This window comes from Sparassis crispa (genome assembly GCF_003851025.1).
Source record: "Sparassis crispa DNA, contig_000002F, whole genome shotgun sequence".
Classification (NCBI taxonomy): Eukaryota; Fungi; Basidiomycota; class Agaricomycetes; order Polyporales; family Sparassidaceae; genus Sparassis; species Sparassis crispa.
The window spans coordinates 3,263,239-3,285,255 of NW_020939749.1; the positions used below are offsets into that span (position 1 = coordinate 3,263,239).

Consider the following 22,017-nt stretch of genomic DNA (forward strand, 5'->3'; position numbering starts at 1 on the left):
CGTGTTCTAGCGCGATGTACCTATCTAGGCCTTGGCGTAGGTGGAATCGGCTTTGGTGGTCGCCGGTATGGCGGTGGACTTTGCGGGTGTGGTGGCGGGCCTCATTGATACGGTAATAATGACGACTCTTGTGAGTGTCACTGTTGGTGTGGTCCTGCCTTCAGTGACTGAGTTTCTTTTGAGCAACGTCCTGGCTTTGAAAACACGATCGCTCGCCGATGGGGGACCCTACGCATGAGTGAAAACGGCTGACCTTGATTGTAGTCTAGGCGCCACTTGCAGAAGCTCTGTCAATGTTAGCACGCAACAGCTCAGTGAATATTTGTTCGCAAGCTGTTGGTTATGAGTCTGAGTGCGAGCAACGAGGGGCGAGTAATACCTGGAACCGTGCCTACAAACACTTTAGTTGCTCAGAGATGACGAACATGTTATTGTCCAAGGCGAAGCGCTGCGATTGTGTGGGGTAGAAGTAGAACGCAACGTTTACCAGATCCGTGAGAACAGTGAGGATGACTATGCCAGCTCACTTGAAAAACATAGAAAGTACCGGTGGCCGTCGTGATTGCCAGCCGTCTTTGTTGTGTAACAAATGACTAGAAGTGACTGAAGGGGGAGGGCGTCTCTCGTTCGTCCTGAGCAGACACCACCTTCGCAGCAGTTCAGACGGGGACCAGGGTCAAATACTCACAGGACCGCCGTCATAAGGGCGAAATGACTCCCTTGCTGTCAAGAGCACTGTTGCCGCCCCGGTACCGCTGTGGTCGACCTTCATTATGGTTCCCTCAAGGGTCCAAAAATCTCGACGACGCGAACAGGTCGATCTGAGCACGTTAAGTGAGCAGGGATATTATCAGCAAGTATGGATGCGGAATTGTGGAAACAGGGCGAGCTCAACAACTGGAACAGGTTCGGAGTGTTTCTCGTACTTGACACCGGGTCCCTTCTGCGGCAGGAGCCGCTCCCATGCCGAGACTCGATAGCATGGACCAGAATGTCTAGTACTTCAGCTCAGTCTTGCATAGCATATTGTATGCTCAAAACGCGTATCCGTTGAATATTGAGAGACGTGTTCCCAGGTAGGACTGGCAGTGGCGGCGCCCCGGGGGTGAGCGCTTGAGCCCGCACACGCTTGATCGACTTCAAGTTGGCCAGTATCCTCCCAGCGAGCCCTTCATCCACATGAGTGCCAATAAGTACGCCAATCTCCCAGATATTGTGAATCTATATCCTTGCATATCAATACCTTATAGTTCCCTGACGACCGACCGGATTCGTCCTCTAGGATACCGCCCCCGATGTGTACGAAACGGAGGACGTGTTCCCGTCGTCTAACGACAATGTATGTCGTGGTTTTACATATTGTTCACTCCAGTTTGGCTTAATTACTTCGTGTCGCAGAAAGGCGACTCCAGCGATGATGAGTTGAACGTGGCCGCTCGTTCGCATGGAAGAGGAAAGAATGCAGAAGCCTCGGGGAGGGAAGAGATCGATTCCAACAATCTTATGGAGATGGAGGAGGCCAGCAGAAAATTCAGGAAAGCCGAGAGAAGTACGTGTTATCTCCCTTGGAAGATTTGCACAATTAATGTAATTCTTTCTTGTCTGGTTCACTGGATGCGTGCCCAGAACAACATCGACCGCGGATACTGTATGCATATCCTCCCTCACCTACGTCGCCCACATCGGCGTCCGAGACACCAGCAATCCCGCTCTCTCAGCGGCTACGAGTCATTGAAGCGATGCTTGCCGAGGTGGAGACGGAGTTGGCCGACCCATCAAATCCATTGCTCAAGCAGGAGAAGGACGTCGAGCCTGGTGACCTGAACAGACGCATGGTGGATGCGAAGGGACGGCTGGAGAAGATAAGCAAGTTAAAGGAAGGCCGGGGAAAGTTGGTGAGCGTTGTTCTCGGAGAAGAAGAGAAGAAAGACAAGGACGAAGCCGACAAGGAGAAGGAACGAAGAAGTAAGCCCGACAGTGACGACGGCGTTATGGTAGAGGTTGAGGAGAAGGGTAAGACCCCCGACATCAAGGACATTTCTGAGATGGACCGCCGCGTCGGTGAACTGGAGAAGACCATGGGCTCTTCGACCGCTTCGTTGGATGAGGTGCAGTCTCAGCTCTTTGCTCAGTTCCGATTGAGTTTGACGGGGCATCGTGACGCGCCTATATAGCTGTCCCCACTGCCACTCCCGCTCCTGCCGCTGCTGACTCGTCTTAACTCCCTATTGACACTTCTCACGCAACCGCGTCATGTCGACGCTATCGCTCGCCGTATAAAACTCCTTCTCTCAGATTTCGACCGCCTCTCTAGCATAAGCGCCCAACAGCACGGCGGGCAGCGCCGCCAGTCTTCACACCCCCATGTTGGCGCAGCGTCCTCTCCGCATCCCAACACAGCACCTGCACCCACTGTGCCGGCGCCAAGCCCGCTCCCAGACCAACTCACTCCTATCCTCACGCGCCTCGCTCCCCTCCTCCCGCACATCCCCCATGTCCTTACGCGCCTCCGCACGCTGTCCGCCTTACACACGTCTGCGGCGTCGTTCCAGAGCACGCTCGAGGGCCTCGAGGAGGAGCAGCGCAGGAAGCACTCGGCGCTCGAGGAGCTGGAGCGTGCAGTGCAAGGAGTGGAGACCAGCATGAAGGACAACGAGAGCATGGTGAAGACGAATGTGAACGAGATAGAGGAAAGGGTGGAAAGTGTCGGACGGAGGATCGAGGAGCTGCATGTCAGCAGCTGATTGTAGTGACGATGTAGACACGTCACATACCCGCAACTGATGGTAAATCGTTTCGGCATTCAATGCATATTCGTTATAAGCCTCACCCAAATCTCTCTCTCGTTCTCAGGAGAAACGGGAAGGACAGGTAGACTACTCATAAGTCTCGCAACTCTCGTTGTGACCCTGATACGGACAATTGCACCTCCTCAATGTATTAACATAGAAATACCTTGTAAGTGATTTCCACCGCTCGTTTGGCTTTGTCTGTATGCATCGAATGCAGATTGCCATATATGGCAGGTGAGTAAGAACGATATGCAGTCTTGTCAAAAAATACGTGTCCCCCGCGTATCCGTCGTACATGGCACGCTGAAAATGCCAACACGACCAACATTACAACTTCTGCGCACTGCCCCTCGATGGTAAGCCTTGTACTTTTCTGGTGGCTTCAATGTTCCACGTGTATGTTCTGAGTACAATGTTTGACATACAGGGATATCAACGAGGCAATGACTGCTGCGACGTCCGCTACAAGTACTGCTATACCTCCGCACAACATTGTGTCATGCCCAAGAAGAGGATGACAAAGAGTATACAATGGAGCAAATACGAAGGACTGCGCTCTTCATGTCTCAGCTTATCAATATACAGGATGGTATGGCAACACTAGCTTAGGTGGTGGCGCAAGACCCGGAGGAAAAGCGACCAGTGTCTGCCCCCGACATGTCCGAAAACGCAGAAAACCCGCATAGTGCTCGTGCAGTTAGATGGAACGTGGTGCACAGGCAAAGTTGTCCGCCGAACGGTAAAGGCGTATTAGGTTCCGAGATCAGACTCAAGAAAGGCATCAAAGTCCGTAGATCCGATTCACGGAGATTACAAGGTCCGTCACAGCCGGCAGAAGTAGGATCCTTGGGGCGGCAGCTATCGCAACAGACAAGGCACTTGACAGCCGTGTGTAATGAGCTACTTGCGCGGGCCCGGCAAAATTACACAGTGTAAGAAAAGACATGTATGGTACCACGTAGCGGCTGGTGTGGCAGATCGTACTCAACCGTGCTCGCATTTCAGAAGCGGCTTGACTCACCCTACCAATCAACATTGCAAGGAAGAAATATTCGAGATGCACCGAGGGATATTTGAGTGTTATCCCCTAGTGCAAGAACGTTTATTAAACGAACAGACTTGACTTGGGTGTATTTGGGTGTCGTGGCTGTGGATGGGCGGCAGCGGAAGAATGACTTGTGGGTGACTCGTCACAGATCACGTGCCCGTGCCACGGCGCGTAGCGCGCGGGACAACTCGACCGTTTCGGAAACTGCGACGGCACACACTGGACGACCATTTCACGACACAGTCATGCGCTGACTCATACACCCTTTTGCCCTTCGGCAATGCTGCTTTACTTTGTGCTGAATATCTTGTTGAAAATGTCCTCCAATTTTTTTTGCGGCTCGATAGGCTCGAATTGGACATTACTTGCGGAACCACATACGCAGTTATCCTCAGTGCTGCGCTATCTACTACCCGAATCTCCACCAGACAGGTCTGGCAGCTTTATTCGCAGTGCATCATGTCCGATACATGATGGATTGTCTTCCTGAAACATGGAACTATCGTTGCTCGTGTTGCGTATTCCCTTTGCAAGGCGAATATCCCAACCGGTGATTTACCCGGAAAGTCCTCATCCGGAACCGCCAACTCGTGGAAATATATGTGAAAGTGCTGTGCATCCCTTGACTCATCTAGATGGCAACCAGAGGATAGCGGTGGGCGTATATCCTTCCTTTCTCTTATAAAATGTGACCGTAGGCTTCGCTCAACCCCATCCTCTTCATCTCAACTACTCTTCTCACACAGTCCACACCATACAAACATAACATGGCTGAGTCATTTCGTGAGTGTTATGATACTTGATTATTCCTTGTGCAATCTACTGACCTGTATTTCGCAGACTGGCGCATGCAATTGAACAACTATCTCCAGAGCAATGGAGGCGTGCACCTCTTGACCTGGGAAGTCTACCAGGTCGGACCACTCCATGCTCCTTCGTGGACAGCAATGGCATACAGTGAGGTTTAGTTGTCTTTCCGTATTGCTCCGTATCTGATAGCTTTCTATTTAGTCCGCGGAGTGGAGTACGGCCGTTGCACCGGTTATAGCCAGGGTGCTGTCAAGGAGGAAGCAGCCCGCCAGACATTAGTCGCACTGTTCGCGGATCGCGGAATAGTCTATGCGTGACCTGTTGAATAGGTCGAGCGGTTTCGTGGGCCCGCGAAGCTCGCGTCCTCCACAATCAAGGACGATTCATACCTTTGTATGACACTATCTCATCGCTGTCTGATACTTCTTCCTTCGCACTATATCTACCATATCTATACCCTACTATCTCTCGTCTCCATCTTAGTGTATCTCTGACGCTACCTCGGTGTCCCCCATATCCTGTCTCAGTATATCTCACACATAGGACTTATAGCACATCTCTATGGGCATGTAGCCACCCACTGCTCTTCCAACCTACCTGTAGTACAGCACGTTTAATAGGTTTATATGACTATATACTCTTTGTTCTCGAAAATCGAGTTATCTCTAAACTGCGAGCCCGAACTTCTCGTAAAGTGGGAAGACTGCAGATATACCGGGATGAATGAAATCTTGATCTGCGGCCGCAGTGCCAACGTGTTCGATTGCAATATTAATGTCATTCTTCGCGATCGTCAGATCCAGATCCAGCCTGTGAATTACCTCCATGCACTTCGCAGTCGTTCCTCCACCTGCTGTGATGAGTTAGTCTTAAGTCTTTCGACGAACTTGTGATATGCTGCCCGACACGCGTCCTTTCGGACGACCTTGCAGACTCCCTGAGCATCTGCACCACATCGTCTTCGTCTTCAATAATCCAAGTGGTTGCCTGCATGGGAGCGCGCAGATCTCTCTGAATGGAACCGTTGTGTCAGCAACTGTCACCGTCACCTAACTCCGCAGCGGCGCGGCCTGAACGCAGGCCGGTGTCTTCACAGAGGTATTGAATGCCGACATGAAACAGATCAGGTCAACGTTCAAGGGAATACCGATTATAGACGCCGGAGATGTATTGCGGATCGATATCATTAACTGCGGCGAAGGCGTTCTCACTACTTTCGAGTTCCGCGCTCCCAGGCTTGTGTGGATCGCTAGTGACTAGTGACTGCTCGCAGCCGCAGCCATCTTGGTACAATCTTTGTGTTGGGAGAGGATTGACAGCGGGGATCATGTCTCGCTGCGCAACTTTGGTATAGGCTCCGTCGGCCCATTGGGTAGAGGAAAGGCTTGGACTGAGACGCAGTACGATGTCTGGGTTGGAGTCAACATCGTCCACATGGGCCTCACGTAACCTAAACAATGAAGACTACATCAATACCTTGGGCCAAGAGGGGAAGCCAGAGGATCGACTTCTCGGTCTTCCATGTTTGGCGAGCCACCAACAAATTCTCCAAGAAGTCATCGGGAGAATGGAGACCAGTAATAGAATAAGCACATCTGACCGTAGTGGTGATATCTTTTTCAACTGATTCCCAGTCCTGAAGGCACTAAAAGATCCGTTCAGCTTTGAACGTTTACTAGTACCCCGCAAATTCTCACCGCAACCGGTATCCACTACAGTCAAAAGTAGTTCGGGTCTGCTAATGATGGGCAAAAATGGAGTTTTGTTATGTCCTAGGTCCTTGAAACCAATCATTATTCCTGCTGACAGGGCTGGATTCACATCGCGTAGTAGAGGCTAAGACCTTTGGGTAAACTTGAGCGACTCGCAGATTCCTAAGGACGACAACTAGCGACGTGTGCCGCCTATCAAATAAAATTGATACTCACAAAATCCCAAATAAAAGTACGTCGACGACATTGTCGACAGAGTTTATGGTTACGCAGGGAGTCTGGGATGCCAGCAAGATGCCAACGCAACTGGCGGTTAGTTAGACGCCCATGATGGCCGTACAACCACTTATGCATATGCATGCGGTCGTCGGCGCACAGAATCATCCCTAGGTGCTACATTGCAATGACAGTCCTCAATATGTCTACCCGTATTTACAATTTAAGATGAGGCAACTATCCAGCGATGCAGCGGAAAATGACAGGCGAGAAGGGTGAATCATGATGTGATGGTATGCGACGTGATACTGGTGCGGTATGAAGCCTTGTATCAGGCGATGTAATGTATGTAGATGGTGCCATCCAGGAAACAAGCCAGAAGGTGTGGGCACAAGCGTGAGGGGATATGGATGGTGGGTCGGTATAGGTACCGGGAAGGGAGGCAACGTCAAGTCGTCCGTTCCTTCGACATCCGCCACAGGATCACAGTCGCGACCCGGGATCCAACGGACCCAATGGGCCATACTCGTGGGGACCTGGACGGCCCCCGCTCCGTTTCTTCGCGTGTGTCTTGTAGTCGCCGACGACAGCGGTGCTCATGGCCTGCGTAGGTCTGTTGGGAGAGATCGGAGACAAGAGCGGTTCGTGTAGTGGGATGCCGGGAGATGTCGATCTCGAGAGAGGTGTATACCCGTTTCCATTGAGCGGTGGTGGTCGATCTGATAGCTGATAACGGGGCGCGTCTCGCGGTGTCCGAGGCGGTGTTGAGGTAGACGAGCTGCCATCGTCAAAGCCGGCTTCAAGCATGGCCTCCAGGTCGGCCCCAGCTACGGACTCCTTGCTCTCAAAGCCAAACGGCACGAGGCCAACCGGTGGTGGTGGTCCATTCGCCTCGTTGTAGCCACCGATTTGCGCGCCCCAGTGGTCATCATCGGACGACGTGACGGAATAGGTGTCGGAGCCGTCATATTGGCTGTGAATTTCGCTGCCTGGGGTAAGGTCACCGTTGGCGGTTATGTAATTGCTGTGCATGCGCTCCAGCTCTCTCCGACGCCTCTCTTCTCGGCGTAGCTTCCGAAGCCGCGAGCGCTCCCAGTCCTCCCATCTTCGCATCGGCACAGCAGGTCCAGTGGCGACACCGTAGCCATCACCATGCCCTTCACCCTTCGCCTCGCCTTCGACTTTTCTGTAGAAGCATGCATAATAGACTCATCAACAGCGGGATAAATATTGAATGAAGCTACTCGCCTGGTTTCTCCCCAAGAAAAGTCATCGAAGTGCCAGAAAGCATAGATAGGGAGAATAAAATTCCAGACGGGCAGCGCGGCAAGGTAAATAAACATCCAGGCCACGTACACCACTTTTCTTGTGGTGATGAGAATCAGCACGGCTGGCAGGCCTAAAACTGAACATAGCAGAGTTAGGGGTATAGCTTCTTCAAATGTATGGGGTGGCGAGAGGATCATGCTGATGATGAGCATGTACGTAAGCAAGATGGCAATCGGTAGAACGACGGTGCCGACGAGATCCATGAACACAGCGAACTGCATACTGAAGCAGAAGGTTCCGCACGTGTTCCGGACGAGTACGAGTTCCATTAGGTTGTGAACAGTGGAGTTAATCCATCGACGACGCTGTGAAAGCAAGACCTTGAACGTATCCGGGACAATCGTTCTACACCGCGCCTGAGGTAGGAATATCATTTTGCGGTTAGGGAATGTGCGGAGGAGAATCGTTGTTAGGAACCGATCTTCTCCCAGAAGCAGTAGGTTCTTCTGATGCAAAGTCGTCACAATGCTCTGGCTATACTGCTGTACGATCTCCGGCTTTGTGATGAGGGGCACCCAATCATCTCCAGTTGCCCGCCGTGCCTTAAGTCGAAACATGGAGAAACAGCCAGGCAAACATGACACACCACCGAACACGGATTCGAAGGCCTTGGCGAGGTGATGCGAAATGAAGTACTCGAAAACTTGGATAGCCGTCACCCATGACTGTCGCTTGTTCGCTATCCGTGTCTCCCCACATACACCCATGATCATTTGGTCATGATGCATGCAGTTCACCAAATACTTGAGGGAATCCGGGAGGACTTTCGTGTCGGCGTCAACCTGAGGTAGATTTGTGAGCTCCGCACACTGGCTGAAAATATAGTCTACGCACCATCAAACAAACTTCGAAGAAGTCAGGCGTCACTCCCATGAGAACGTGGACCTTGCGAAAGAGGTCGAAGTCCAACGGTGTCATGCGATCGTTATACGTGACACGGGAGAAAAAGTTCATGAGAATTAGTTGGCTGTCACGCTTTCCTCTGTTCCCGGGCTTTTTGTCCGTTGCAGCTTCCGCCTCAGTACCACACTTCACGATCACTAGAGTGGGAGTCCGACGACCAGCAACGGCTAGAACTACCAGTCAGCACCACGCAGACAGCGTGAGAGGAAAAGATAAGGCTTACTATAATGTCCTGCATACACCATGGCTCTGTTTTCACTCTTCGACCCTGCACCAATTGAAGTGTAACTCATAGGAACCGGATTTCCGAACCGTGGGTCCGCCTCCAACAAGCTGACGCAAGTGTCCGGCGTGCTGCGTTTCTCTCCCGCACCCGTAATCATTCCGTCAGCTACGATGAACAGTAGCTTGCGGGCGTCGGCATACGTAGTCTGGGATATTGAGTCGAGTGTAGTCCGGAGCGAATCCTCGCCTTCCGAGTAGCACGTCACCAAGCATACAGCAAAGAGTTCTGCACCGATCTGCGCAAGACTCACGATGGGCGTACCGGCCTCCGCGTTTATGAGAGTCGAGTTCGAGGAAGTTAATGAACGAGCGGACTTGTTGCCAGACTTTGCGAGTCTCTTTCCTCCACCAGGCCCCGCCCATGGGGCGGTACCGTTTCTGTTGTCGATAGAAATATTGGCGCCTTCTGGCATGACAGCGGGGCTGATGGCTTGGCGGTTGAGAGCCATGGTGTCTGGCGGCCCAGCCAACCTCTCGGACAGGAACCAGTTGAACACACAAGCCATTACAAAGCGTACCAATACCAGACCAAGAACGACGATGAGACCGGCGTAGAGGACCAGCTGGGACATCAAGCAACCTGGCGTGATTTTGTCGATGTTCCCAGCATAATATCGCTGCATCATGCAGGGTACCGCAGCACGGATGTTGGGGCGGTAGTAGAACAGCCGTGTTCCGTCTCTGCCACTATTACCGGGCGCCTGTAAGATGTAGCGGATGGCGGCATCGAGCGCATCGGTAGGGATGGCCGTTGGATGGAGATTCATATATGCGTTCATATTCAGCACCGCACCATCAATGACAAGATAGTTTTCCAGGGCAGCTACTTGATCCCAGTCGTAACCTACGCGGAAACTTGTCTTGAGAAAGCCGAGAGAGGAGAACGTGGAGGATGTGTTGAGAGGGCCCAAGGGGCAAGTTGTGACGGTGTTGCAAGGGTTCTCTGCGGCAGCGCGGAAAGTCAAACCGTTGCAAGCGGGGTAATTGGCAGCGTCGCGCTGGAAGAGGGTCGTGATATCCTGACCAGGTGTCTGGATGAGAGCAGTAAGATTGACACCGTCCAGGACGCCCCACTTCGTCACGTTAAACTGCCAACCCTGGACTCCTAGGGTACTGAGAACGGAGCCCACCCTTGAGTAGCTGCCCTGCTGGGCAGACTGAGGACACAGGACTTTCTGAAAACCCACTGTCATAAAACCAACGATGACGCATAACACTGCGATGATGAAACAGAGAGCCATCTTCTCCCTCCATGCTTGTACCGTGTGCTTGTCCTTAAGCCCCCCGATGGACTGCAGTAACGCAGCAGGCGCCCAAAAGGTAATGACGCGAGAGAAGATGCGCCATGCGTCGAGGTTTTGATCTTCATTACGAACGGCTGCACCCGCGGGTAAGTGGGCGGACGTGGGGTTGATGAGAGGTACTGGGGCTACACTGCGCTCTGGGCGAGTGAGGGTTTTCGCACGACGGATGGTGTTGGCCGAAGGGTTGATAACTCGAGGAGTAGGAATGGGGACGTCGCCGGTGCCGTACGTGACGTGAAGATGAGATGCCATGCTCAGCAAAAAGAAGGAAAGTCGGGCAGCGGCAGGCCGCTGAACGTATCAGCAGAGAACGAAAGAAAGAGTGGAGGTGAACGATGCCGACGAAGGGAATGACAGCGAGGATGAGCTTCACAGTATACAGCGGCGCTAATGAGACCGATGAGCGACGCCTCCTTGGCGACCACAACCCGTAACCAAAATTGAACCTCCGAAAGCGTTTTATAAGCCGCCAATTGAACTCCGCACGGGATCGTCTTGAATAGCCGAAACGCGTCCTAATTTTGTCGACCTTCACTTATGCGACGCCTGAAACACCGTCCTCCACAATTTCGACCCGGTTGAAGGCCCCCCTTGGACCACAAAAATATCTCTTCGCCGAGCTTACAAAATGTCTACCGTGCTGGAAACAATTCCTATAATCCCCTCCTTCCAAAATTCGACCTCCGTTGATGCACTGGGGCGTTCCTCGGAGTCCTACGTTCATCTCGAACTTCCCGTCGAACATCCAGAGAAATCCGAGGTAGTCTCTCAGGTATGGCACTATTTTATTCCATGCCTTGTAGTGTCTTAACGGCCACTCCTCCAGCTCGAACACCAGCTTCTGCAGCTCGCATCTCAACATCATGCTAGCGAGTATAACCGCCTGAAGTATGGACCAAGGGGTGAGTGGTACATATTTACGGATAGACAGATTTTGATGGGGCATGCAGGCTCTCCCATGACATATGTCCCTCTTTCAATCATGATGCCCGACCAAGTCAAAGAGTTGCAGGAACACCAGGCCAGATGTGCCGAGCAGCGGGCATGGTGGCCCTGCGAGAAACGCGCCACATCACAGATCTCCAACCATTCCTTTGACGACGATCACGAAGAACGACCGCGCTCGCGCAACCCCCGTCTCAGTCGCTCAACATCATCTACTGATCTGCGGCAGGAATTGTCCGCTGCAATGTCGTCGCCACTAGTACTTCCTCTGAGCCCTCCTGTATTTCCTGAAGTTCAATCGCTACCACAAATAAAAACTTCGGAAAGTCACCCTATCAAGTGAGTAATCTAGCGCTATTTTCTGTCCTACAAACCTCACCTTGGTCAAGCGTTTCCGCAATTATCCCAGTTGAACTTCTACGCATCATTTCGGCCCATCTCGTCGAGCCTGAACAGCCGTCTGCTGTCATGTTCGAAGTTCCGCCAGTCTATTACCTCAACCGTAGTATTATGCGCACGTCTTCAGCGTCGCCCCACCCCCGACCAACAGCTCCCTCCATACCGCTCGGAGGCATGCGGTCCTTCACAGCTCCTGCATGCTCACCGGCGTATGGTCTGGTAAGGCCTACGAAACTATCTCATTTCTTCTGGTCGAACCCGACTGTGCGACGTGCCTTTCACAGTGCGTTAGGAACCAGCATGAAGAGTCCGCACGTAAAGCGTCTGAGACCGAAACCGATGATGACATCAGATTCACCCTTTGGTGATTCCTTGTCTGAAGGCACATCCTCGGAAGGATGCGATGCCGATCCGCCTGATATGCCGGCTGCGACGATCGTCAGTATCCGTGAATGCGAAAAGCAAGAAACACCCCACTTTATGAGACCGACGTCGGCACCTCCGGAGATAGATGGAGGTGCAGACTCAAAAGCATGTACTTGTAACAATCCTGTTGTGGACTTCCATACGTATGTGTTAATTTTCTGTCGTCCACTTCCGCAAATCTAATGCGCCGCATCACAGTGTATCTTCGACATTCTATACACCTGTTGAATCCATCGACTCTCCATCGAGACCCGGCACTCCAGCTGTTCCAATGTGTCAACCTGGGATGTGCTATCCGACGATGTTGGGAAATCTGTACTTGTCTTCTTGTCCAGGGAAAAAGGGTGCGCAGGGTTGGCTTAGGAATTAGTGCGCCAAACCTATTCCTTGTTACCAGTCAGGCTAGACGGCCCGACCAAGGGCCGCATTGGTGTGTGCCGTGACCTACGCAAAGATCTCATGAGAATGAAGGAGTTGGGGGTGGCCTGTATTATTTGGTATGCTTTGCTGCCAAATCCTGAAGTGATAATTCGCACTGACTCGCCGCACTACAGTTGTTTGGATGACGATGAACTGGGATTCCTCGGTGTCTCATGGGCGGAATACGTTCACTTAGCCGATGAGCTTGGCATTGACATGCTCCGGTTAGTGAGCAAGGTCAGATTCGAGTATTGGTATGCTAATGGTTCTCGGGAAGTCTACCCACCCCAGAAGGTCTTGCGCCACCAGACCCGGCTGTGCTCGACGAGCATTTGACCTACCTCATCAAGAAATTCACGCTACGTGGTTCACCGATCCTCATACACTGCCGCGGCGGCGTCGGGCGCGCAGGCCTCCTAGCCTGTTGCTGGATCCTCAAACTTGGCCTCTGTGGGTGGATCGAGACGGAGCCGCGGCTAAGCGGTGCTCGCGAAGACGCATACCAGTCGCTGTTGTCTGACTCTGGTGCAAGCATGACGGAGCCCGTGCGGCGAGATACACTGCAGTTAGTGGAGCGCCTGATCACCGTCGTGCGTCGGCGGAGGAGTCCCAAGGCCATTGAGACGTACGAGCAAGTCAAGTTCCTCGCTGACTTCGTGGAGTTCCTCCGCAAGCGGACGGCCTCTGCGACGGTGCTCGACAGCTTTGTACCAGACTGGGACTTGCAGATCGATTGATACGCGACACCCTGCACATTCAGCATCGACTGCGCGGACTTTCACTTCTGGAAATTGGAGTACTTATACCCCACTCAAAAGAGATCAACCTCTCGAGCTTCGCGTTCCTTCGTGTAAGTAATTTATGACATTCAAGGATATCTGTACTCCTCTTATCGATACAGTACTACCTAATATACCTGATGCGCGGCTCTGATTCGAAGAACTTTCTCACAGTGCACTTTGTCCCACAAATGTTTGTTTCCATGTCGTATCGCCGAGGCCAGCTTTGATGCCTTCGATGTTTTGACCGAACCGATCCTCGGCACGGCCAAAAAGTGCCTAAGCGACGCTTGTCATTGAAGAGGCCTGATTAGAAATTCACATAGTAACACCTCAATGCGTTTGAGTATTTCTTGGCTGTGTGGGTCATCAGAGATATAACTTACTCAAGTAGAGCTGATACGCGTCGTGTCACAAACAATCTTATTAGGAGGCGTTACATGTTTCCACGTGACCCAAGCGCGTATTGGAACCGACGGCAGTCGGGAACACTCAGAGACGGTGACGGAACGGGAAAAGGCTTTGTTACATGTAAGTAAGATAGGAACTATCGATATCGTGCATACCTTTGTTGCGTGTGAGTAAGAGCAAGGGAACGATAAATATCGCAGGATAAACAAGAACAAACAATGTGAAGAGCGACCGCAGAGGTGGTGGCGGAACCACCACAAGATTTTTCGCCTGCAAGGAAATATATATGGGAGCTGCTCTTCATGATAATATTAATTTACCTGAATGATAGGGAATTTCATGATATGCGAGCACAGGACAGGCCCCCAGGAAAGTCTGAATCCGCCGAGTCGCTTGTATGGCAATACCTGCAGGTCTGTGGTTAAGGAAGACAAAGGAAGCGTTGGTTCCCTAGTCATAACTGATGGTTCTGCCAACATATACAACAAGTGAGAGTGGTGGGCGGGACCATAATAAAGTTACGTCCCGAGGTACGGGTCGATGTGCGTTTCGTTCGACGGTCCTAGGCCTTTTGGCAACCTCGGGACAAGTACTAGGCGGAGACTGCAGGGAAATTAACGTGCGCCGAAGGCGAGTCCTCCCTTCAGTTTTATTGAGGTCGCGTCTTATATTCGTTGCGACTATGTCCTGTTTGTGATCAGTTATACCTTGAGTGACGGGTCTTGCAAGGTCAACAGATAAATTTAAAGCGTGTTCGAATTAGTAAACGCACTACTTACCTTGAGATGGTTATCAGTATGACGGTACGCTGAGAACACAGATGCGTACAGCAGTCTGATCATGACAGACGGGAATGATATCCGTGACAGAGCAACAGACAGAGGGCGAGCGACGACAGGAAAACAAATCCAACGACTGCTATGCACGGCGGTATCCATTGAGCAGGTATCATCACAATGATGGGCCGTGCCATCGAAGGAAGTCGTGAACAGTGCCATACTGTTCACTGATCTCAAGGGTTCTTGAAGTACCGACAGCCAGAGATATTATCCAATCAAGGGAGTATTGTGTGGAGCCACCGTAGCATACTCCTCATGTAAGAGAGACCACTGTGAAATCAACAACATCGCAGACAAGCCACGCACACGAATCCGCGAACGCGAAAAATCTAAACGGCCAGAAAACTTGCATATCTGTTCAACGGTGTACACATGACCAGATTAAATGGACAAAGAAGGGATGCTAGCAGTACTCGTCAGGACAATGCATGTCTCTCAGTCAGATGGCAGTAGGATGATTATTGGTGGGCAGACCCGCGAACTCGCTACATGCGATGACAAAGGCGCCTGGCACAGGCAGCAAAACTGCTGGACACAGATTCAGTTAGTCAAAGCATCAAATCGAAGCATGATTAAAGCAAGCTCACCAAACGCTGCACCACCTCATATTGAAGTGCATTCATCATTCTGTTCTAGCTGTCTGCAGTTCCTCCATCAATTGGGCCACCGTACCCCAGCCTTCATGCCTCCGATAGATTATGGGGTGAATGCATTCAAAGTCTTCCAATAAGAGATAAGCGAGACTGGTTTGTTGGAACGATAAGGGTATGTCAAGGTTTGGGAAAATGGAATCAAGGAACTGAGCTGTCTGCGAAGGGTTTCGTATTCCCGGAGGGCAGATGTAGTCAATATCTAATTCCTGCAAGGAATGAGATGTTGTCCAATGGGATTCGTCACTATTTGAGTACCCTGAGTCCACGATGAAGGGTAACGCAAGCTTCACCAAACTCGGACAGAGTTGAGCGAAGATGGCAAGTGAGCCCATCGACGGCATGCGACCAATAGGGTAGAGTTCGGGACGTGAAGAGCTCTTGTCTGCGCTCAAGCAGAAGCTACGGAGCTCTGGCCAAGCAGATGCAATATCACGGACATCCGTGTCTGGCAAGCCCCACGGTCCAAGTCCAAATTGGAGATCAACGAATTGGAGCCGGGGAGTCTGCAAAAGCGGCCGAACAAGGTCGAGCAATGATTCATCCCCAATAAAAGAACCGGCGTTGGAATAGAATATACTGTGCAACGACGTGCCGCTGCTGCTCCATACTAGTTCCATGAGCTGAACAAGGTCATGAGGACTGCTATCAACTTGAGTATTGGTGATGTCAAGAGTGTGAATATTCGGGCAAGAGATGATCTCCAAGACCGACACAATCTGGGCTATAATTCCGGATATTTTCAGCTTGAATAGAGCGTGCAAGGACGCAAGTGTGACCGGCTTCATGTGTATGTGTTCACAACTGATCCACAGCTCCTCCAGATACGGCAACGCAGAGAGGAAAACAAAGAACTGCACACGCCGTGCGTATTTCTCGAACACTGTCCATTCTTCCGGAGTGATTGTCCCATTCAGATACTGACAAGATGCACGAATGAGTCCAGATAGGGTTTCACTACTGCCATGGAATACTTGGGCTACACTTACGTCTGAATACTGCTCAGGCTCATCCATTGGCTCCGCTTCTTCCAAATCATCCGGAGGTTCGTCCGGTCCCACATCTTTGACGAACGAAGAGAAGAGTTGAAATAGAGGTAATAAGCCATACAAGTCCCTCCATAGAATATCCAGTGCGATGTCAGAGAATGCTTTGGAAACTCGAGCACACTTCACCAGTGCAAAGGTGCTGTCCAATCTGTCCCATATACCCGCACTTCTGGCGAGCGAAAAATATTCGAAGATTTCCGTGAGGATGTCATAGCTGGATAACGCACGACGCGCCGCCATACCGCACCAAATGACAAGCAGAAAGAAATTGGGGCACTACTGCAGGAGAGGCAGGCACCAGTCGGCACAGCACGTGATATACTGAACGCCGACACGCCAGCGCTTAACTCGAGCGGCGATTCTTTTGTTGAGAGTACTTACTTGCGACCGAGCCGCCGCCGTCTGGAGCACAAGATCAACAAATCTCTCTCCGGCAGCATTTCTTCCAACATGTCTGCTTTCGTGAAAAGCAAGCTGAAAGCAGCGCGAGACGCCATCGGCAAGAAAGATTACGGAACTGCTCGGGATGCCTCTCTTGGAGTGTTAGAGTATGAACCTGACAATTACAATGCGTATGTGATCACTGGCTCTGTGTGTGACTGCCTCATCTCTGAATGAATCTAGCCACGTGTTTCTCGGTCTCTCGCTGTTCAATCTTGGACAGGTAGATGAAAGCGAGCAAGTAACTCAGCTCCTCCATTCTTTGAGCGTATCGCTGAATGACTCTTCTGTGACATGTAGGCATACAGGAAAGCCATTGCTGCTAGCCCAGATCAGGCTTTGGCTTGGCAGGTAAACCTTCCACAATGCACGATCAAACGGCTTATTGAATTATCATCCAGGGTCTCTCTCAACAGCTCGAGCAGAGCAAGAAATGGGAAAATTACGCTGAGACACTTGAACACTTGTCGCAGCTATTCGCGAAGAAGTGAGATGTCAACGTCACAAGTAACTTCACCTGTTAACATCCTTTCGCTTGAAGTAATGACGCAGTCAAATGCGCTGAAACCCTACAGAAGCTGATAGATCTTCGCCGAAACAGAAGTAGCCCAACACAAGTAGGAGCTCATATGTACTTTTCTTATTTACCTTCCTAACGCGGTTGCAGTTGGCAGAGACACTTTCTACGATGCTTCCCAGTTCCTCTTTTTACTCGACCCTATCCACGCTTCCACCTCCGGATCCTACAAGCCCAACGTCTACCTCTACGTATCCTACGCAGGTAGCCGTACACGATTCCCTACCTGTCTTAGAGGAGATAGTCTCGATACATGAGCGTGAAGAGAAGACGAAAGTGGAGAAAGATGTTTCCAGACGCAGGATGCGCCTCGGTGCAGCAGGCCCAGAACAGCTCCAACGAGAGGTTGAGAGGGAGGTCCTAGAAATCTCACCGGTACGTCTTGATTTGTTCAGTGGTTGATGCTAGCTGTAACTGAGTCGCAAAAAGCTACCAGACTTATACAATGAAATTCTAAATCATCCCAACACATCAGATGAATTGCGGCGCACGACCGAATCGAAGCTTCTGCGCCACAAACAGCGTTGCCTGCATGTTTTGCCTGCAACAGGCGAGTCTGCTGCTCAGAAGGCACAGGTCGCAACAGAAGTAGAAGAATTGGTGAACGGTATGGTCTTGCTAGGCATTCCAGATGAACTAGCATGGACTTCATTCATTGAAGCCAAAGATGCTGCTCGGATTGGTAGGTCGGTTTCATTCCCCTGAGTTTCTGATGTTTATTGCTATGCAGAGGATTACGATTTCAGCATCCTGCAACAATTTGTCACGTCGTTCCCGTCGTTGCCATTGGCAAAGTTGATTTTGGGCTACTATGGATACATGGGCAGACAGTCTTCGGATCGGGATGACTCAGACGGGATAGCAATACTCCCGCATCAGACAAAAGAAGCACAGGAAGAGTTCGTAGACGCAATGGCGGTGCGTCAACCCATCGCAGGTCCATGTATGTGTTCTAACATCACATCAGGATGCCTTCGGGAGTCTTCTAGATTCCATACTTGCCCATAGGATGATGGTTGACATATATGAACGAGAGGATGAGCTGGAAAATGTAATCAAAGTGGCAGAGAGCGGTCTTGAGTTAGTGCAGCGAGCGGAGTTGGATAATGGCAAGTCTTTGACGCAGTGAGTATTTTCCAAAAGTCTGTCGCAATCTGCTCCTGACCGTAGTGGTCAGAGTCAGGAAGGCGTTTAACATCGCGCTTGGCGTCTCTCTAGTCCATCACTTTGCGCCCAAATACCACTCTCGTGCACTCGGTATCATCGACCAGGTCCTCAGCCAAGATCCGGACAACGTGCCATGCCTTATGGGCCGAGGCTTCGTCCTCCAGCGTGCCGAGAAATGGGCGGAGGCAGGTGAACTGTTCAACAGGGTAGCGCACCTGATTCCCGATGATCGCAATCACGGTATACGTGCCAAGGAGGAACAGGCATGGTGTCAAGCAAAGCGTCACGATCCGGAGGGTGGATCAAAGGCGTTGGCAGCCGTTGTAACGGTTCTGGACGAGCTGGATGGGAAGGACGCCGACAAGGCGCGCTGCTGGTGGCGGCTTGGCAAATGTTATTGGGATATGGGAGGTGAGGACCTCGATTACGTTCGTAAATGTCGTGGACTCATAGTAAGATTATGCAGATCATTGCCGTGAAGAAGCATACCGATATTTCGTCACCTCTTTAAGGCACTTTCCATCTTTCGCTCCCGCTTTCACGTCCCTGGGAATTTACTATTCAGATTTCTTATCTCCTCCTGATCCCATCCGAGCATCGAAGTGCTTCCAAAAGGCCTTCGAACTAGATCCTCGTGAAGCAAGTGCGGCCCGTAGACTAGCGGAAGGATTCGCAGAAGAGCGAGAATGGGATCTTGTTGAAGTGGTTGCCAGGCGCACCATTGATGGTGAGGGTGGACCTCAGAGCGGAACGGATACAGTTGCAGCTGCAAGATATTTGCCGGTCAACGCGTGGGCATGGAAGGCTGTGGGCGTAGTTGAATTGGTGAGGAACACTGACTCAAAGGGGCACCGTAATACATTGTTGACGATCATTCAGAACCGCCATAGTTATCCTCCAGCTATTCAGGCATTCCAAATAGCCCTCAGAACGGATGGAGACGACCAACTCTCCTGGTTACGGCTGGGAGAGGCATATAGCAAGGCGGGTCGCTTCGCCGCGGCACTTAAAGCTTTGGAACGCGCCCGCGAGCTCAAGCCGGAAGATTGGATTTCTTCTTATTTCATTGGCGAGGTGCAAAGGCAGACGGGAGCGTACGAGGAAGCCATTGAGGCGTTTGAATCTATTCTGCTTGACCATCCATCCGAAGTTGGTATCCTCATATCTCTGGGGCAAGCTCATTTGGACCTGGGACGCGTGCAGCTTGCGACTGCGTACACAGCAAGGGCAGAAACCTCCTTTGTTTCTTCAATTCGCGTGGTGCTTCGCCTAATAGACGCCAGCCCTGGTTTCCGACGTGTAGCCTGGAAAATCGCCGCGGATGCCGTCTTCCAGCTATCACAGTTCTCGACATTCTCGGATGAAGGTGGCGTGCGCAAGGTAGCCGCTGACCTGACTACACTTGTATCAGATCATCCGGAGAGTGGTTTATCTGGAATACTGTCATCGCCGCTATTGCTGAACGATACAAGAGACCTTTCACTTTTCCTCCTTGAAATTTCGCTAGCGGCATATGATTACCGGATAATTCTGGGATCACTTGACGAGGCGGCTGGCGCGAGTGCATACTTTGACCTTGGAGTCGCTCTGCATGCATATGCACGCAGAGTAGCGCCGAGTACAAAGCAAAAGCGTTCCCAGCAGGAAGCCGTTCAAAATTTCAAGGAAGCCTTACGCCTTGATCCTGGCAATGACCGATACTGGAGCGGATTGGGCGACGCAACTTTTCTTTCACAACCAAGGGTTACGCAACATGCCTATATCAAGGCGTTGGATATTGATTCCAAGGTCTGCGATTAACGTTGCATTCTATCCCCATCCCATTTAAACCGTACTTGTACAGAATCCGATAACTTGGACTAATTTGGGCTTGTTCTACCTGTACCACGACGATGCAGAGCTCGCGAACGAGGCTTTCTACAAGGCGCAAACTCTGGACCCGGACTATGCTCCAGCTTGGGTTGGGCAGGGACTAGTAGCTACGGCCAATGGTCATGATGCAGATGCAAGAGCATTGTTTGAGCACGCTGTTGGCTTGACTGCAACCGTGGTAAGTAGTGCCCTCGCATGAGCCTTGATTGCAGATGACCGAGAAAGACATACAGCCCGAGGCAGATGTCGAGTTTGCCAAGCGCATTTTCCACAGACCGAACACTACAGCTTCGGCTTCTGCCCCCTCTTCAGATGCTCTCTTCCCCGCGTTCTTCGTTCTTGATCGCTTTTGCAAGAAACAGTCTCAGGATGCTGCCGCGCTGCATCTGTTCGGGCTTGTCTGTGAACGGATCGGACACCTGGAACTGGGTATCGACAGTATTAGCCGAGCGATATCCCTACTTGAAGCAGCATATGAAGACACAGAAGATCCCGTTATCGAGAGGCAATTTACCATCGCACATACCAGTGTGGCTCGTCTCCGACTTTCCCTTGGGGATTACGGCGGCGCTCTCGAATCTTATCAGGTTGCAATGGGACTGCTTCCCGAGGAACCAGAGGACCGTAACTCTAGGATACTGCTTGTGCAGGCGCAATTTGGCTCAGGACTAGCCCACTTTAAGCTTGGCCAACTGCAGGATGCTCTGACGTTCTTGCAGGCCGCGATGGGGATTGCATCTGAAGACTCCGTTCTCCGAGGTCACATCGTCGTCTTACTCGCGCAAACTCTTTGGGCCGTAGGCACGGAAGCCGGTCGAGAGTCTGCTAAAGCACAATTATTGCAAAGGTTTGTCTTCATACACGTAAAATGGCTTCCGCTCACCATGTTTATGCAGTATCGAATCTGATCCTGAAAATCTCATGGCTATTAATGCGCTAGCGGGTATGGGAATACTCACGGACGATGATAGCCTCGTGGACGCCGCTCTTTCCGAGATCCTTGCCCAGCCACTGGATCGGCGGCTTCAGAGAGATCCCGACAGGGATATCACATATCTGCTCATCGAGCATCATCTCGGACAGGTCCGTATATCATTCACGTCATGCAATTGCCGGTTAACAACAAACTGACAAAAATAATGAAAGGGTGATTCCACGCAAGCCCTCTCTGTGGCGCAGAAAGCAGCATATGCAGAGCCTTCGCGTCCTGAAATCCGGCGTCAGTTGGCCTCCCTGACCCTTCAGCAGGGAGAGAGCGGCGCGGCTCTCGCTGTCATTGCAGGCTCGAGTGCGGCGCGTGACGACAATCTTGCGCAACTTCGCGAGTCTCTTGCTCTCCATGCCGTTGCATTGTCTCTTAGCGGTCATCAGGATCCTGGTGTCAACAGCGAAGCCCGCAAGCTTGCCCAAAAGGCGATCATGCTGGGACCATGGGACCTCCACAATTGGCGAGCTCTTGGATACGTCGAAAGTCAGTCGGTCTCTTGAAGTGTAATTCATACATACCCCACAAAACTGTACGTGCCTATCGCGGCTAGGCACAATTCTCACTGATCCATGTCCGTTCAGTTGGACTAGAATTCCCCTGAGAGGTCTCTTCCTTATAGTACCCTTTCAAAGTCCAAGACATGAGCACAGCCAAC

At 51.4% G+C, this 22,017-nt stretch overlaps 6 protein-coding genes across 6 annotated transcripts; 4 read left to right on the forward strand and 2 right to left on the reverse strand.

The window, feature by feature from the left end:
• Positions 1-1,179: 1,179 nt before the first annotated feature.
• SCP_0311020 (predicted protein) lies at positions 1,180-2,744 on the forward strand (the record flags this gene model as incomplete). Its single annotated transcript, XM_027756486.1, has 5 exons — positions 1,180-1,215; positions 1,283-1,339; positions 1,399-1,549; positions 1,627-2,108; positions 2,175-2,744. The coding sequence occupies 5 exons, from the start codon at positions 1,180-1,182 to the stop codon at positions 2,742-2,744; spliced, it is 1,296 nt and encodes a 431-aa protein (XP_027612287.1).
• A 1,863-nt stretch (positions 2,745-4,607) lies between these two features.
• SCP_0311030 (hypothetical protein) lies at positions 4,608-4,967 on the forward strand (the record flags this gene model as incomplete). Its single annotated transcript, XM_027756487.1, has 3 exons — positions 4,608-4,623; positions 4,681-4,797; positions 4,852-4,967. The coding sequence occupies 3 exons, from the start codon at positions 4,608-4,610 to the stop codon at positions 4,965-4,967; spliced, it is 249 nt and encodes an 82-aa protein (XP_027612288.1).
• Positions 4,968-7,061: 2,094 nt separating this feature from the next.
• On the reverse strand, positions 7,062-10,651 carry SCP_0311040 (Chitin synthase 1; the record flags this gene model as incomplete). The annotated part of the gene is made up of 4 exons (XM_027756488.1): positions 7,062-7,764; positions 7,827-8,689; positions 8,742-8,977; positions 9,034-10,651. 4 exons carry the CDS (start codon positions 10,649-10,651, stop codon positions 7,062-7,064), a joined length of 3,420 nt encoding a protein of 1,139 aa, XP_027612289.1.
• A 376-nt stretch (positions 10,652-11,027) lies between these two features.
• On the forward strand, positions 11,028-13,326 carry SCP_0311050 (predicted protein; the record flags this gene model as incomplete). The annotated part of the gene is made up of 8 exons (XM_027756489.1): positions 11,028-11,171; positions 11,226-11,301; positions 11,350-11,683; positions 11,734-12,312; positions 12,368-12,513; positions 12,567-12,666; positions 12,724-12,813; positions 12,867-13,326. 8 exons carry the CDS (start codon positions 11,028-11,030, stop codon positions 13,324-13,326), a joined length of 1,929 nt encoding a protein of 642 aa, XP_027612290.1.
• Positions 13,327-15,240: 1,914 nt separating this feature from the next.
• On the reverse strand, positions 15,241-16,557 carry SCP_0311060 (hypothetical protein; the record flags this gene model as incomplete). Its single annotated transcript, XM_027756490.1, has 2 exons — positions 15,241-16,188; positions 16,258-16,557. 2 exons carry the CDS (start codon positions 16,555-16,557, stop codon positions 15,241-15,243), a joined length of 1,248 nt encoding a protein of 415 aa, XP_027612291.1.
• Positions 16,558-16,767: 210 nt separating this feature from the next.
• On the forward strand, positions 16,768-21,862 carry SCP_0311070 (Superkiller protein; the record flags this gene model as incomplete). Its single annotated transcript, XM_027756491.1, has 16 exons — positions 16,768-16,889; positions 16,942-16,999; positions 17,059-17,109; positions 17,160-17,245; positions 17,300-17,375; positions 17,426-17,710; positions 17,765-18,017; positions 18,066-18,253; positions 18,303-18,460; positions 18,513-18,913; positions 18,969-19,327; positions 19,382-20,290; positions 20,346-20,552; positions 20,608-21,221; positions 21,271-21,457; positions 21,521-21,862. The coding sequence occupies 16 exons, from the start codon at positions 16,768-16,770 to the stop codon at positions 21,860-21,862; spliced, it is 4,296 nt and encodes a 1,431-aa protein (XP_027612292.1).
• Between the last annotated feature and the right edge of the window lie 155 nt (positions 21,863-22,017).